General features: G+C 43.9%; 1 protein-coding gene across 1 annotated transcript in view; it reads right to left on the reverse strand.

Moving 5' to 3' along the window:
• Positions 1-13,507, reverse strand: part of MDC1 (mediator of DNA damage checkpoint 1) — an 83,668-nt gene extending 70,161 nt beyond the window's left edge. The window contains exons 1-4 of the mRNA XM_089656928.1: positions 13,450-13,507; positions 10,767-10,835; positions 7,376-7,490; positions 372-821 (exon numbers count right to left, since the gene is read on the reverse strand). Of these exons, the coding sequence (XP_089513054.1) occupies positions 372-821; positions 7,376-7,490 (565 nt within the window). The 5' untranslated portion in view covers positions 10,767-10,835; positions 13,450-13,507. The remainder of the gene's footprint in view (positions 1-371; positions 822-7,375; positions 7,491-10,766; positions 10,836-13,449) is intronic.
• Positions 13,508-18,160: the final 4,653 nt, after the last annotated feature.

Genomic DNA, 18,160 nt, shown 5'->3' on the forward strand with positions numbered 1-18,160 from the left:
GATCACATGATTTGGTTGGTTCCTGACTGTTAGCACTGAAGCCCATCTCTCATTGGCAGTGGGGTCTCACAGCTAGAAATGTGCACAGCTGTGAAAGGGAATGTAAATTAACGCTTTCACAGCATGAGGCTTTGTTCCAAAGAAATTCCATTTGCAGATGGCAGTCAAGAACCAGCTTAAAGGAAACCTCTCACATGAGATATAGTTAGTTATTGCTAACTACCTTTTAGAAAATGCTGGTTTGTTTGCTCATTTCTTGGTGGAAAAGAGGTTAAAAAAAAAACCTGTACAACACCAATAACTAAACTATTTTCAATTCAAGTAAACTCCAAATTGAAGTTGTTATAACTTGCAATTTCTCCCTTTCTTACCTTCACCGCCATCCTTCCACTCTCTCTGTACTTCCTCATCTTCATCTCCAGAGTCCCTCGCCAGCACAGCACCACGCCCCATCCGCCGTATAGCTGCGCCTGGAGTTTTTTCAATAGCCAATGTTGCTTGCGTTCCAGGTACCAACATGGAGTCATCCTCGCTCTCCCCTGCTATGACCGTCTCCACCTCAGCTTTTTTCAATATTGTGTAGCGACAAGCCACATCAGCGAAAAGCAAAAAGTCACCACTGGACAAAGCGTAGCGCACATCGGGCTCCAGGGCCACCTTGCTGCGCCGAGTCTTGTTCAGACTGCCATTGTCACAGATGGTATGACAATCCCCAGTAACACACAAAACGGCATGTTTCTTGGACACAGACTGGGCTGGCAGGGTGATATCACAACTGGAGTGACGCCCAATGACATTGGGGCCTGGGTAGATGGGGAAATCTGCAAACACAACAGAAAAGAGAGGTCAGAAAAGAAACACTCCATCTAAAATGGACACAACATGCAACTGCTGTCATTTTAGAAATATGCAACCTAAGCAAAATACATTCTGTGGTGTTAAAACTGTAACTTTAACCACTTGCTCTCCTGAGGATTTACCGCCCTTCATGACCAGGCCGTTGTTTGAGTTACAGCGCTGCGTTACTGTAACTGTCAATTGCACGGTCATGCAAGGCTACACCCGAATAAAATTTATGTCCTTTCTTCCCATGAATTGAGCTGTCGGTGGTATTTCATTGCCTGTGCGGTTTTTATTTATTGCGCTATAAGCAAAAAAAGACCAACAATGTTGAGAAAAAAACAATATTTTGGACTTTTTGCTATCAAACATGTCCTGTAAAAAAATTTTAAACCATTTCATCATAAATTTAGGCCAAAATGTATTCTGCAACAAAGCTTTGCTAAAAAAAAATCCCAATACATGTAAATTAATTGGTTTACATGAAAGTTATAGCGTTTACAAATGGCACTATAGGTAATGGGATTTTTTTTTTTTACTAGTAATGGCTGCGATCAGCGAATTTTAGCGGGACTGCGGCAGACATTCTGACACTGGGGGGGAACTAACTTGGTGTCAATGACAGCAATACAGTGATCAGTGCTAACAAAAAAATGCACTGATGCTGTACTAATGGCACTGGCCAGGAAAGGTTTCATGTGAGGGGCAAACAAAGGCTTAACTGTGTGCTGGGAGTGTTTTACTAGGGGGCAGTTGGTGTGTTCTTCACTGTAAGCACACTGATCAGGATGGCTGTACTGAGCACAGCCATCCCGAGCAGTGTGCTCGAGCTGACAGGGAGAAAGATTGTTTGTAAACAAAACAATCTTCCTCCCCATCGGAGATGATCGGTAATCACCAGGCGTCGGCGGGTAATTACAATCTTGGACCCGGTGACCGATATCCGCGGCTGCGAATGGCAGCGCAGGTAGGGAGCGCGCTTTCCCTACCTGGAAATGCAAAATCACGCATATATACATGATTCTACGCACAGGGGCCGCCCTGAAGCAGTATATCTGTCTATAGGGTGGTCTTTAAGCGGTTAAAGGATAGGTTCACTTTTATAATAATAATTTAAAAAAAAATCTCTCTCTCTCTCAAGGAAATAAATATTTGATCCATCCCCTGCTGATTTTGAATGTTTGCCCACTCACAAAGAAACGATCAGTCTAAAAATCAAATGGTAGGTGTATTGTAACACTGAGACAGAATGTCAGGGTCCTGTCCACGGCAGGAGTTCTGGAAGATCTGGCATTTCTGCCAATACTCTACATGGCCGCAGAAGGACACATCAGCCTCAGTCTGGGGCCAGACGGCCTTTATAAGGAGGCTCATCACTTCCTCTGGTTGCTGGATGATCTCTAGCTCCCCGTGCCCTGTTCCTGGTTTCCGTTTCCTGTTATTCTGACTTATGATTTCCTGTTACCAACTCGGGTTGCTCCTGGACCCGTCTACTTTGATTTACCCCTGATCTGACCTCGGCTTTCCCATCTGACTACGCCCGCTCTGATTCCCACCTGGTACCTGACCTTGGCTTGAACCGACTACCCAGCAAACATCCAAATCCCGGAAGGGGTTGCTTACCACGCACAGGCGCCTTCTGTCTGCAGACCTATCTCCGTGCACCAGCTGTGCTTCTGAGTGGACCACCAACCAGCACTCCTACTGGCGACCTGTGCAACTTTGGGCCTGACTCCCGTTGTCCCACTCTCAGGGGAGTCCAGAACTTAGCCGCAAGGGAATTCCTCTCTCCATTGGCCTCCATCACCAGGTACGTGATACAGAATAGCAACAAAAAATTCAAAAGAAATGCATGTCTAACAAATTATGCACTGATTTGCATGTTCATGAGGGAAATAAGTATTTGACCCCCTATCATTCAGCAAGATTTCTGGCTACCAGGTGGCCACCATTTCTGGCTCAAGAGAGCACATGTCCAGGCCTGTCTGAAGTTTGCCACTGAACATCTAAATGATGCAGAGGAGGACTGGTTGAAAATGTTGTGGTCAAATGAGACCAAAATCGAGCTCTTTGGCATCAACTCAACTTGCCATGTTTGGAAGAGGAGGAATGCTGCCTATGACCCCATGAACACCATCCCAACTGTCAAACATGGTGGTGGAAACATAATGCTTTGGGGGTGTTTTTCTGCTAAGGGTACAGGACAACTGCACCATATCAAAAGGGACAATGGACGGGGCAATGTACCGTCAAATCTTGGGTGAGAACGTTCTTCCCTCAGCCAGGGCATTGAAAATGGGTTGTGGATGGGTGTTCCAAAACACGGCCAAGGCAACAAAGCAGTGGCTCAAGAAGAAGCACATCAAGGTCCTGGAGTGGCCTAGCCAGTCTCCAGACCTTAATCCAATTGAAAATCTGTGGAGGGAGCTGAAAGGGGAATTTATTATTATTTTGTTTTTACTTGGAGCCTGTAAAGCATTGCACCCGTGATCAGCAGACTTATCAGTCTGCTCATACCTCCTACGGGCAAGCAGATACACACTGACAGGAAGAGACAATGAACTACCAGAGTGCTCTACACAGCAATTCAATCTCAATGAAGATTCATTACTGGTTTTTACAATAAATATAGGGCCATTTCTGGCATTATTCAGAAACATTGGAATGTTTTACAACTTGACCCTAAATTAGGCCCATTATTACCAGCAGCCACACTGTAACTTTTAAGCGGGCTTGTACATTGAAAAATATTCTAGCACCTTGCAAACTGACATTGCAGACCAATAAAACAAACATGTCTGCATATATTTGTCTCTATTTTGATAATAGAATAGGCATCCATAAATGCCATAAAAAAAGTTGTTTGACCTGCCAGTCCATTCATCATGGACGACTCAGCATTTCAGATGGCAAGGGGAATGAATATGTTATTAAACAGTTTATCACTTGTTCATCTGAATATGTTATGTACGCACTGCATTGTCCATATAAATTTCTGTACGTAGGTCGCACAAAACATATGCTAAGAAAGGGAACATGTGAACACCACCGACTCATCACAGAAGGCTATGACAAACATAGCATTCCCCGCCATTTCCTCCATTGCCATAGCAAACATTTTAGGGTTATGAGGTTATGGCTATAATGATTAATGCATTAATGATAGATCTCTTACTCTCAACCAAAGATTTTACCTTCTTTGCAGAAGGAAAATTTTATCAATCTTCAAATTGGACACCATGATACCTTATGGACTCAATGAAGACAGTACACCAGTGTGGTATAATGATGTATACATTACAGGTCTTGAGAGTAGTGCTGTAATTAGTAGTGCTGTAATGATGTGCCATATCATGTTATACATTTATTTTTTTATGCTTTTTATTTACGCTTTTATTTTGGATTATTATTACTATATTTTAGGGATTATCAGCTGTGCTTTTAAATATAAAATGAGAATTAATTATATATTTTTATAGTCTTTATATATCTGTTTTTTTTTATATATATTTATGCATATTCACATTTAAATTGACTATAGGGCTATGCTGTTGTGTCAGAGATAACAATGAGCTTGTTGCATGTGCCTTTAAGAAACCGCAGTTTCTATCTGTGCTCGCCCTCCCCCTTCTGAGGATTGTCTTTTAAATTCTGGTCCCCCCCCAGTTGCCCATTTGACTTTGACAAAGCACTACCCTGTGAAACGCGTCGTCATGGAAACCACTATGTCCCCAGCTGGCTCTGTACACCAAGCCTCCCTCCATTGAGGATCTGTGCCTCCTATTCCGGCTTGTTTGCGGTCCGTCTGAGGTAATTTCCGGTGTGCAGTCTTCACCAACACTGCTGCATGCTTCGGAGGCCGGCTGCCCATGTGATCTACCCCTGGCATCTATATAGCCTATTATTTGTAGATCACCATTTTGCAGCATTCACATAGCGGCATCATTGATTTTACCATCTTCATGCTCTCCACTTTGGCTTCCCCAGTAACCATAGAGCTGACTAATATGTTATTTTACCTCTGCCACCAGCACGGTTCAGAAGTCACATTGAAAACCCTCTGATTTCTAAGCGGTTTCAAGAATTGAGTGCAGTTACATTTCTTTCATTATCATGATTGAATAATCTTCATTGGATTATATGTCTTTTTGGCAATATTTTGATTGCACTCAGATAATCTAGTTGGTCTAGCACCATCTTGTGGCCTTTTATCCCTAGCGCTCTTCTTCAGTTTTTCTAGCGTCTTGGTACTGTAGTTTATTGAAAACTACAAGCTGGCAGGCACAAAAGCTGTCGGTACTTGTGATTTCCTATTCACAGAACTCTGTGAATGAATGGCATGGTACGTCTGGTGAAGCCACGAACAACCACGTACTGTCGACTGCTTGCTGTCACCAGAGACAGTGGAACAGGCAGGGGCTGCAGGAGTGGGAACATGTTACAAGTTCCAACCTAAAAACAGGTGGAACATGTTCCCAAAGGTAAACTTATCCTTAAAGTTGATCTAAACCCCAATTGGATAAAATTAAGTTTGCTAATGCACTATCATAAGCAAATTAATTTTTTTTTTTTAAATAAAATATTGTGTTTCTCTTTTTAGAATTCTCAATGCTGCTGCTCTAGTCCATCCTTTTTCAACCACTTCCTGTGTACATGCACTTGGTCCTGTGTTGGCTGCACATCATTGCCAGCCAGTTTATTTTTCACTGCCTGCATCCTGCTGGGAAGATTTCACTTCATATCCCACCCTGAAGAAGGAACAGAGAGGAATCTCTACACAGGGAGGGAAACACCCTTTTAGACAGTGGTCACAGGAACAGGTGTCCCCATTAGTATATGTATCCTCTAGTCCTTTTCTGGTGACAACTGCATTATTTTGGGTTGGTGAACATCAGTGTTGATACAGTAAACCAAGCAGCTGTTTCTTTATAACAAAAAAAGATTGCTGTGGGCTCCTTGAGATCATTCTTAAAGGATATGTGGATTCAAGAGACACTGTCATAACTTATAAAGCACTGAGAACCTCATACATGGGAAGTTATATTCATTTGGTAGGTAGGAGTTGGAATGCAGTACGGTCGAGTGTCATCTTGCTTATTCACAAGAAATGTGGACTTTTTGCAATTTAATTACACTTTTGAAATGTTTGGCTTTAAAGGTACACTGCTGATACATATTACTGAATCACTGATAATTTAGTTTAAAGCAGAACTCCGGGCAATAACTTCTTTACGTGTCCTTTTTGCCGATTTCCTACCTTCACTGAATATATCATCCATCTTTGGGTTCACTCAGCAGTTGCTCTGAAATAGCCTATTAATTTTCAAATCAAACCAATAATTCTCTTTGGTTTCCTGTTTGTTAGACCAATGGCTGCTATGCCTCCTGTTCCCCCAGCCACTGGTCTTGGCATATCGCTTCTGTAGCTCTTTTTCCAGGAAGCAGTGATGTAATTCAGCCCCAATTGCAGCGGTGGACGGACCAAGACTCTCAGACACATTTAACATGTACAGTCCTAGTGTGCCCACCCACGTTCACTACAATTCCTTGTGGTTGATGGGAACTGTAGTTTCCTTTTACTGCAAAGAGAGGAGAGGATATGATGTAATTCCTGCTGTTACACCTCCTCCTTGGCAGAGCAGATGCTGTTATCTTTTGAAGTACAGAGATGAGGTCATGAAAATTCAATTAGACTTTTCTCCTAAATGGTCAAGATTTTCAACATTTTATTAACAGTTTAGTTTTATGTAGGGGGTTGTACTAATGGGTGATTTTTTGGTCTATCTTGGAGTTCTTATTTAATATTTGCAAATAGTTTTTACTTATTTATTGAAAAGGGACAGTGCAACAATTTATTATCAATATTTTGGATTTCCCTTTGCAACAACATTCAAAGCTAATAACATATGTAGTCATTGAAGCTGAGCCCCAGACTTACCTTCAGTCTTGTACAGTTGTATAGGCTCCCCTCCTGTATTGAAACTGCTTTCACTGCACATTGTGAGATTCACAGTGTATGCATCAGAAGCTGCAGCAAGTCAGATAGAGCCCACCTCATTTCCTGGCTGGAAAATATCCAGTATCATCTACCACTTTTCTCCCCTGCCTTACTGTCCCTGGCCCACCCTTTCATTAATTGAATATCAATTATATCAATCTTGGTGCCTCAGTATCACATGTGGGCAGGGGCGGACTGACAACTCATGGGGCCCCCGGGCAATAGGGGATCATGGTGCCCCTGTGTCCTTGCCCAAACAAAAAAGCCTATGAAAAAGGTACCAGGGGCATCTCATGGGGCCCCCTACTGACCCCAGGCCATCGGACAGTGCCTGTCTTTCCAAATGGTCAGTCTGCCCCTGCATGTGTGTGTTCCCTAGGGTGGTCTGTGTGCAAATGCCAACCCCGGCCCACTGTATGCATCTGGACTGAAAGCTCGAGAAAAACATTAAAGGCAGGTTGCACACGGCCAGATGGTGTTTTGCTTATTCCATCACATACAAACTCTGAGCCATGTACTTTGGGTTCCCCCACTCACCCTGTGCAGGTCCATGAGTCCCAGCAAACATATGCAGGTTTCCAACAGATCTGTGTCTTTCTACCGCAGTCTCCTCTTCCTCATCTTCCCAATCTAGGCGCTGTGTGAGATCCATCTTAGTAGACAAAGGCAAGTTTCGTTTCTCAGGGTAAAAGTAGATAAAACAGGCAAATTCATATTCAACAACATCAAAGAGAACTTGACGTGATTTAGAACATTTCTAAGGTAATACTCATGCTGACATGCAGAGATCTTGGGCTACCTTCAGGCACCTGTTTTAGTCTTTGAAGTGGTTCTAAAGCTTTAATGCATTCTATACACTAAGGTACAAAACCTTCTGCGCTGCAGGATACCCCCTCCTGTACTTATACTTACCCAGGCCCGATCCAGCGTTGTGCACAAGAGCAGCAGCTCTAGCCACTATCTCCCTCCTCACTGGGCAGATTAATAGCAATAGGAGCCATTGGTAAATGCTGTGATGAGGAGGCGGGAGTAGGGCCGAGCTGCCTGGTCTGTGTCAATAGATGCACACAGGGAAGCTCAGGAGCGAGCAAGCACACTCCCCCCCATAGTAAGCGCCTTCCTATGGGGGCACTCACTGAAGAGGAGGAGCCAGGAGTGTTGGTGGGGGACCCGAGAAGAGGAGGATCGGGCCTGCTCTGTGCAGAACCATTACACAGAACAGGTGTTCATTCTGAATAGCACCTCAACAAACAATTGCTGTGGGGCACTGCAACACACACTAAAGCACAGGTAAACCTGAAGTGACATCAGTGTTTCTAAACTGCTACCAAAAGCAACTACTTCATACTAACTATATGTCAACACAGCTTGGCTTCTGAGCACTCATGTGCCCTCAATTTTTTTCATTATTTTACTGGACATGTTTAATAGCAAAAAGTCAAAAATATTGTTTTTTTTTCTAAAAATTGTATCTTTTTTTTTTTATAGCACAAAAATAAAAACCACTCAGGTGATCAAACACCACCAAAAGAAAGCTCTATTCATGGGAAAAAAGGATGAAATTTCATTTGGGTGCAGCATTGCATGACTGCGCAACTGTAAGTTAAAGTAACGCAGCGCGTAACGCAAACAATGGCCTGGTCAGGAAGGGGGGTAAATCCTCTGGAGGACAAATGTCTGTATAATAGACATCGCTAAATATAACCTCTGTATAATGCCAATCAAGGATATTTAGATATGACGTAAGACTGCTAATATTAACATTAGATAAGACATCCATACTTTCTATAGATATACAGATTTCCTCAAACACATTCTAAGCATAACTTTATGGTTAATGGTTATCAAAAAGAGAAGTCCGTTCCACATAGCTTAAAATATGTCCAACGGTACAAAAGGGTCCACTGCTCACGTGCAAGCTCAAACAGTGCTCTGTGAATGGTCCTGCAATCTCTTGAGATGTGATGCTTCCCAGCAGGATGCGGGAAAGGGCGGGGCAAGGGTCCCCCTTCTGGTTTAGGCAAGGATTGAGGAAGTGGGAGCACTTAACACCCCCCCTCCCCGCTTACCCCATAGAATAAACCCTACAACTCAAGCTAACCACACATGGATCAAAATTTGGCAGGGTCAGCAGCAACTGGCCAAATTGTAATCCATGTATGGTAGTTCCTGTTCATATGAAGGCAATCTATTGATAGATTTTCAATAATCGAGCTTCTTGGAAAATGTCTGCTCAATCAGTACATGCAGTAAAGGGGCTGCAACGTTAATAAATGTAATCTGATGGCAGAGAAGACCTGCAGTTAGAATACAATGACACAGCGGGGAGAATTTCCCCATCCACAAAAAAAAAAAAGAAAAACTGAGCCATTAATGTTCAGGCTAGGGGGAGGGAGCAAACCAGCAGGACTTTGCTGTTTTTAATGAAGTTCCCTTTAAGGACTATCTGTAACAGAGGCTGGACTACTGAAAGCGATATGAGCCCTGGTTCCTATGTGTTTCCTGCACTGCAAGCGATCTGCTGTGTCAATGTTAAGTTGACACCCCAAAAGCAGGTTGCAAATGCCTCAATTGGATCACATGGGTATAAACGCTCATGCAATCCGATACCAGTGCGGCAAAAGAAAAATTTTTTTTTTGTGTGGATGCAGTGTGATTTGAGCCAGGCAAATCACACCGCACAGAATCACGTGATTTGCACAAGAATGTGGTGCGATTCCTGTGCAAATCACATGCAGTTCCACAGTGTAAACCAGGGCTTCAAGTGATATTAAAGTCAGATTTTTTTTTTTAAATAACAAACATGTCATACTTCCCTGCTCTGTACAATGGTTTTGCGCAGAGCAGCCCCAAATCTCCTCTTCTTGGCTCCCCCGCCAGCACTCCTGGCCCTTCCCTCCTGCCGATTGCCCCCAGATCAAGAAGCTTGCTATGGGGGGGGGGGCACCTGAGCTGGCTCGCTCCTGAGCCGCTGCTCTGTCCATTCAGAGCGCTGTTCAGCCCCACCTCTGCTCTCTCATTGGCTCACTGGTTGTGACTGACTTTAGAAGGAACCAATGGCTCTCAGCCAATGAGGAGAGAAAGACCTCGGAGAGCCACTGCTTTTGTGCACAACGCCGGATCGAGATGGAACCCAGGTAGGTATTGGGGGGGACTGCTGCACACAAAAGGTGAATTTACTTAAACTTGAGCACACCAAATCTGATGCAGCTGTACATAATAACCAGTCAGCTAACTAATCAGTGGTTACTATTCACAGCTGCACCAGATTCTGTGTAAGTCTCCGCCAATGTCTCTCTAAAGTTGTTTTGTTCGATCTCCTTTAGCTCTACCATTACAGTACTGAGGAAAGGGGGGGTTTGGGGGGAGCGGGGTCATGCGTTCCCTATGCTCAAAACTACTGGGCACTTCTTAGGCCAACCATACATAGATCAAAATGTGGCTGGTTCAGCAGAGACAGGCCACATTTCGATCCTTGTTTGGGCACTGTGGTTGTACAGAAGTAGATCTACCGATACAGTACAATGGCCCTGTTAGAGTTCCCCAATTTAATCAAAGCAGGGAATTTTCCTCACTATCAGAATACAATAGCTCAACAAAGAGAATTCCCCATCCACATCGAGTGTGTAGTGGAAGGAAATCAAGTCAGTTTGTATGATTGGGAAGCTGAAGATAAAGAATAATAATGGGAATGTGGCATAATTACCATATTTAAGAGCTTTCTACTCTATACAACAACTTGACTTTCAGCAATAATGACATTAAACAAATAATAATAATGGCCAGAATAGAAATGCAGACATTGAAACCTGTAGTGTACTTTTATATTGATGGTCAATGCAAAAGAGTTTGTTAACATTGGAAATCAGAAAAAGTTTCCTTTTAACTTTGGTGGTCAGAGGAAGGAATGCTCTGTTACAGTACTTACTGCCCAAGGAACTCCTGGTTATCTGGTTATCTTTACAGGAACCCTGGTCAAGGATGGCTGGCCTAGATTCTGCGAAAAAAACATTAAACAGGGTGAAAAAAGCACTGAATCAGTGATCTCTGCCTCTCACTGGTCACATGATCTAAGCCAGGGCACTGGCTGCATGACCTAAGGTGATAGGGATGGGGTGTGTTCAGGCCGAGCTGCTGTTTGGCTGGTGCCAACTAGACATCAGCCCACTGACTGACAAACATGACACCTCCCACAGCATGTGTGCTGCATACACTTGTAGCATGTGCACCTTCTTAGGTAGCTCAATGCTGTGCAGGGTCATTTTGTGACTCTTCAATTTAAAAAAAAAAAAAAAAGGGGGAACAGAACTAAATCCACCAATTTAAAGGTAAGTTCAAGTTCACCTTATGGAGCATGTTAACCTGTATTTAGGATGTAACATGCTCCAGCAACTCCACCCAGGCTGATGGGCACCCTTGTAGATCACTGTTACAGGTGATGCACAGAGATAAAACAAATCCTGCTACATAAGTTGTACTGGTTTATCTGCAGTCTTCTCTACAGCTGGTCAAAGCCCAGAATTTAGAAAGCTTCTCTACGCTTTCAGAAAGCAGGGGGCGGGGAGCTAGTTACACTCTGCAGAGTTCAGTGACAGCTGACTGGAGGGAAAGGACACCCCCTCCCTTCACACAGCTCACAGGAACAGAGCTGAGGCTGTCAATCACAGGCTGTGTGCTGGAGCTTCCACCAGTGTCCCCTTTTTTTCTCTTGGTGTCAGGAAAACTTGTCAGAAGTGACTCATACAGATAGCAGAGGAAGGTAGCAGCAGCCAAAAATGACACTTAGCACAATGGACTGAGACAAGTACACACTATAGACGGAAATGCTTTGTTCATATTTCATGTCTGAGGTTTACAACCACTTTAACGATCTCCCAGAACAGTTACATTCCAGACATGCCTTAAATGATTACTGTTAGTCAGTAGTATGCTTATGTTAGCCCTCAAGCGAACTGTCAAGCCATCAAAAAGGCTGGTCTCATAACTGATCATATGTGCAGCACCACGGCAAATGGAGGCCCAGATGGCAGCTTCCTTCGCAGTAAAGAATAAGAGGGTTTAGTTCCTTCGAGGTAACGGATAGGAGGGTTTAGTTCCTTCGAGGTAACGGATAGGAGGGTTTAGTTCCTTCGCGGTAAACAATAGGAGGGTTTAGTTCCTTCACTGTGAAGGATAGGAAGGTCTAGTTCTTTCACTGTGAAGGATAGGAGGATTTAGTACTTTCGCTGTGAAGGATAGGAGGGTTATTTTCCTTCGCTGTGAAGGATAGGAGGTCTATTTTCCTTCTCTGTGAAGGATAGGAGGGTTTAGTTCCTTCACTGTGAAGGATATGAGGGTTTTGTTCCTTCGCTGTGAAGGATAGGAGGGTTTTGTTCCTTCGCTGTGAAGGATAGGAGGTCTATTTTCCTTCACTGTGAAGGATAGGAGGGTTTAGTTCCTTCGCTGTGAAGGATGGGAGGGTTTAGTTCCTTCGCTGTGAAGGATGGGAGGGTTTAGTTCCTTCGCTGTGAAGGATGGGAGGGTCTAGTTCCTTCGCTGTGAAGGATGGGAGGGTCTAGTTCCTTCGCTGTGAAGGATGGGAGGGTCTAGTTCCTTCGCTGTGAAGGATGGGAGGGTCTAGTTCCTTCGCTGTGAAGGATGGGAGGGTCTAGTTCCTTCGCTGTGGTGGATGGGAGGGTCTAGTTCCTTCGCTGTGGTGGATGGGAGGGTCTAGTTCCTTCGCTGTGGTGGATGGGAGGGTCTAGTTCCTTCGCTATGGTGGATGGGAGGGTCTAGTTCCTTCGCTGTGGTGGATGGGAGGGTCTAGTTCCTTCGCTGTGGTGGATGGGAGGGTCTAGTTCCTTCGCTGTGAAGGATGGGAGGGTCTAGTTCCTTCGCTGTGGTGGATGGGAGGGTCTAGTTCCTTCGCTGTGAAGGATGGGAGGGTTTAGTTCCTTCGCTGTGGTGGATAGGAGGGTCTAGTTCCTTCGCTGTGAAGGATAGGAGGGTCTAGTTCCTTCGCTGTGAAGGATAGGAGGGTCTAGTTCCTTCGCTGTGAAGGATAGGAGGGTCTAGTTCCTTCGCTGTGAAGGATAGGAGGGTCTAGTTCCTTCGCTGTGAAGGATAGGAGGGTCTAGTTCCTTTGCGGTGAAGAATTAGGAGGGTTTAGTACCACTTTAAAAAAAAAAGTGAAGAATTTGCACCAACGTATCATGCTGCCCTTCGGCTCTCAAGTGCACGCATTATAGTGCAGATAATTATGTAAAGGCACTTTAAGGGGTCGAATTATCAAAGTTTTCACCCTTTTTTTCATATTGGCTGAAAACAATAATAAACAGACTCCTATGTTTTAAAACCTGAGAAAACCTCTACCAATAAGAGGCAGCTGCCCATTATATTCCCCAATCATCTCTGCAAGCATGCACACAGCCATCCCAGCAAACTTGAATGCATGAAATGAGCAGCCCCGGGCCCCTCCCCCAGCACGCTCTTCGTTTACTCTACTTTGTTCAGTGCCCACCTCCCCATCCCCCACCCCCGGTAGATGAACGCTCGCAGCCGCCCCAGCCCCGCACTCACACACCGCACGTGGCTCAAGTCACACATTATATGTACATAAACATTGTACACACATCAACTCAGCTCACTTCCTGCCTCTCTCCCGTTGCTCCAATGCACGCACGACCCGCTCCCCGCCCCTCTACAAACCCTCGCACTCTGGTTGGACAACCCTCCTGTCCTTCATTTTCTGCGTGCCCAGAAAAGAGTTCGGAACGTCACACCAGTGCTTGCTGCTCGCTCTCGATTCCTTGCTGCTGATTGGCTCCTGTGTTATAAATTTGCTTCACATTGGCTCCTGCATAATAAGTTCGTTTGTGATTGGCTCCTGCGTTATAAGTTAGCTGAAAGTTCAAACACTAGAGAAGTAATTATTGAAATGTACGTGTCCTCCCCGCTGGAACCATTTTGTTGTAAGGGATGATGGAAATAATTGATCTAGGGGGAAATGGCTGCCTGTCCTGCACATTCTCAGCAGAGCTAATTCAACATGTGCGCGCCCCTTGTCTTGTACGGGACGTGGGGCTGTGTGGGCGGGAAGTTCTAACAGACGAAGTGTTACCTCACAGCTTACTTTTCTCTGTTAGCAAGAAATAGTTTTCTGCTGCCTGTACTGACCACACACATCAATTCTGCATGGATTTCCCTAGAATCCATTCACATGTTTAATGGCATGTTTTTCATTTGTCTGAATCTATGCATCAGGTTATATCCCATCTTACCGGCAATAATACGATTTACAAGTCACAACTTGTGTTCCTTTAACCATTTCAATACCGGCTACTTCCCCCCCTTCATGCCCAGGCCAATTTTCATTGTTGCACTTTGAATGACAATTGCGCGGTCATGCAACACTGTACACATAAAAAAAATTGTATCATTTTTGTTGCACAAATACAGCTTTCTTTTGGTAGTATTTATTCACCACTGAGTTTTTTTTAATTTATGCTAAATAACAAAAAAGGAAACTTGAAAAAATGTTTTTCTTCGTTTCTGTTATACAATTTTGCAAATAAATAACCTTTCTTCATAAATTTAGCTCAATGTATTCCGCTGCATTTGTTTGGTGAGAATATCCCAAACTAGTGTATAATATTTAGTCTAGGAAAGTTAGACCACAAACCATGGTATATATACACTATATTGCCAGAAGTATTGGGACGCCTGCATCCTTTATACAAACATGAACTTTAATGGCATCCCAGTCTTAGTCTGTAGGGTTCAATATTGAGTTGGCCCACCCTTTGCAGCTATAGCAGCTTCAACTCTTCTGGGAAGGCTGTCCACAAGGTTTAGGAGTGTGTCTATGGGAATGTTTGACCATTCTTCCAGAAGTGCATTTGTGAGGTCAGGGACTGATGTTGGACTAGAAGGCCTGGCTCGCAGTCTCCACCCTAATTCATCCCAAAGGTGTTCTATCAGGTTGAGGTCAGAACTCTGTGCAGGCCAGTTGAGTTCCTCCACCCCAAACTCGCTCATCCATGTCTTTGTGGACCTTGCTTTGTGCACTGGTGTGCAGTCATATTGGAACAGGAAGGGACCATGCCCAAACTGTTCCCACAAAGTTGGGTTCATGAAATTGTCCAACATGTCTTGGTATGGTGACGCCTTAAGAGTTCCCTTCAATGGAACTAAGGGGCCAAGCCCAACCCCTGAAAACAATCCCACACTATGGTAGCACCCAGATGTTGTAGAGTTCCCCTTTAAACTCTAATACTTCTAGCAGCCTGAGTTTGTAGAAGCAAGGTTTTTGGCTCATCTTCCCCCCTCCCTTATTTTCCGTGTACAGGTTTGTAACTGGTATTTTTTATCTTTAGCTGCTGGCCAAGGTTATTCTGCAGAGTTTAGGAAGCCTTTTGAGCGTATAGAAAGTAGGAAAGGAATGTATACCTTGTGACGTAATCGTTGGTATATACGCTTGTAAGAAGTTTTCACTTAGCAGATGAGAGCTGTTGAGTCAAAACAGCGCTGTTTTTAATAAATCAGTTTTTTCCTTCAGAAGTCCGTGTCCGGAGTTTTCCTGATTTTCCAAAAATTGCTAATACAACACCACAATCCCCCTCCACCAAACTTTACACTTGGCACAATGCAGTCAGGCAAGTACCATTCTCCTGGCAACTGCCAAACACAGACACATCCATCGGATTGCCAGACAGATAAGCGTGATTGTTCACTCCAGAGAACACGTCTCCACTGCTCTACAGTAGAGTCCAGTGGCAGCAGGTAAGTGTATTTTATTGCAGAAGAGATACTGAATCACTTCTGCAACAAAAAGCCCGCCTGTTTGAAATTTTGTATGTTACATTTACAGTGCCTTGAAAAAGTATTCATACCCCTTAAAAATTTCCACATTTTGTCATGTTAGAACCAAAAACATAAATGTATTTTATTGGGATTTTAAGTGATAGACCAACACAAAGTGGCACATAATTGTGAAGTGGAAGGAAAATGATAAATGGTTTTCAAAATTTTTTATAAATAAATATGTGAAAAGTGTGGCGTGCATTTGTATTCAGCCCCCCTGAATCAATACTTTGTAGAACCACCTTTCACTGCAATTACAGCTGCAAGTCTTTTTGGGGATGTCTCTACCCAGCTTTGCACACCTAGAGAGTGAAATTTTTGCTCATTCTTCTTTGCAAAATGGCTCAAGCTCTGTCATTTTGGATGGGGAACATCTGTGAACAGCAACTTTCAAGTCTTGCCACAGATTCTCAATTGGATTTAAGTCTGGACTTTGACTGGGCCATTCTAACACATGAATATGCTTTGATCTAAAACATTCCATTGTAGCTCTGGCTGTATGTTTAGGGTCGTTGTCCTGCTGTTAGGAAAACCTCCACCCCAGTCTCAAGTCTTTTGCAGATTCTACAAGTTTTCTTCTAAGATTGCCCTGTATTTGGCTCCATCCATCTTCCGATCAACTCTGACCAGCTTCCCTGTCCCTGCTGAGGAAAAGCATCCCCACAACATGATGCTGCCACCATCATGTTTCACGGTGGGGATGGTGTGTTCAGGGTGATGTGCAGTGTTAGTTTTCCGCCGCACACAGCGTTTTGCTTTTAGGCCAAAAAGTTCAATTTTGGTCTCATCTGGCCAGAGCACCTTCTTCCACATGTTTGCTGTGTTCCCCACATGGCTTCTCGCAAACTGCAAACGAGGCTTCTTATGGCTTTCTTTCAACAATGACTTTCTTTTTCCATAAAGGCCAGATTTGTGGAGTACATGACTAATGTCTGTCCTGTGGACAGATTCTCCCACCTGAGCTGTGGATCTCTGCAGCTCCTCCAGAGTTACCATGGGCTTCTTGGCTGCGTCTCTGATTAATGCTCTCATTGCCTGGCCTGTCAGTTTAGGTGGACAGCCATGTCTTAGTAGGTTTGCAGTTGTGCCATACTCTTTCCATTTTCAGATGAAAATGTGGCTAGTGGAGATCACCGGAGAAGCGGTGTCTGCTACAATGACTTCCAGCATCCAGGCAAGATCTCACAGCTTTAGTATATGCATAGCAACTATTGTCCAAGCTGAACCAAAGTAACTATGTAAAAATATCCATATCTTGAATTTATCTTTAAACAACAAAGTCCACAACCTCATTTAGAAGAAGCTTCTTCAAATCCTCTGCAAACAGCTATGTAGGGACGGTGCAGCTGCTGGGACCTGCACCCACTAGTGCCATGAGAGGGAGTGCCGTCCTGTTATTTTGGGTTGCAAATGAACAGTATGATAATTGTGCGCTTAGATACACGGAAGTTGACAATCATATTTTGTATCATAATCTGCAAATATCATTCTCACTCTGTCCAGTCCCCCATCCCCTTTGAATGGAATGTGGTCTGTGTGTGTGCACTGGGGTCACAAGTGCATAGGGCACAGCTGAATAAGCTTCATGGTTGTATCCCCAATTAGCCTGGTTCCAGAGTGTCTGATAAACACTTGCCTCGGCTCGGTCGTAAAGCCATAAGTCAGTCGGTCACTTGACATGTAAGCATTCCAGCAGAAGGGCCATAAAACGTATATCCCACTTTCCTTCTTTTCTTTTTGATCTTCTTTTCTTACCGTCCCCCCCTCCCATGCTCCCCCCCCCTCCCTCTTCCCATCCCCTCCCCTCCTTCCCTTACCCTCCCACACTCCACATTCTCTCTCCTCTCATTTACTCCATATAATTCTGTTGTTCCTGAATCCAATTCTAAACCGACTACCAGGGGCATAATCACTTCATCTATTTCACCATTTCTTTATATTTTCCCCATCCTTTCCATTTTTTATTATAGATCTCCAGCTTGTCCTCATGTGTATAATACAATCTTTCTGTCCTGGATATCTGATTTACTCTACCCTTCCAGTCTTCTTCAGTTGGCACTTCTCTTTTCTTCCAGTACCTGGGTATTAGGCTTTTGCTGCGGTTAAGTAGTACCATATCCCTGAACTGTTATAAGCTTTCACTGGGAGTTCTGAGATATGGAGGGGGCATAATTCTGGATTTAATCCTATATTGATTTTAGTAATCTTCCTTATCAAGTAAACTATCCTTCGCCAGAACACCTGTATTTCTGAACACTCCCACCAGATATGATACCACGTGCCCACCTCTCCACAGCCTCTCCAACACATCTGTGAAATTTCTCTATTCATCTTGTGCTCCAGGTAGGGGGTGATGTGCCATCTATTCAAACATTTATAATTTATTTCCACTTCTCTCATACTAATATTTTCGTGAAATAATGTGAACATCTTCTTCTTCTCCTCCTCCTCTATTTTTCTTCCCAAATCTCTTTCCCATTT

Source organism: Staurois parvus, unplaced genomic scaffold (assembly GCF_062004578.1).
Source record: "Staurois parvus isolate SC_StPar_1 unplaced genomic scaffold, SC_StPar_1.0 ptg000950l, whole genome shotgun sequence".
Classification (NCBI taxonomy): domain Eukaryota; kingdom Metazoa; phylum Chordata; class Amphibia; order Anura; family Ranidae; genus Staurois; species Staurois parvus.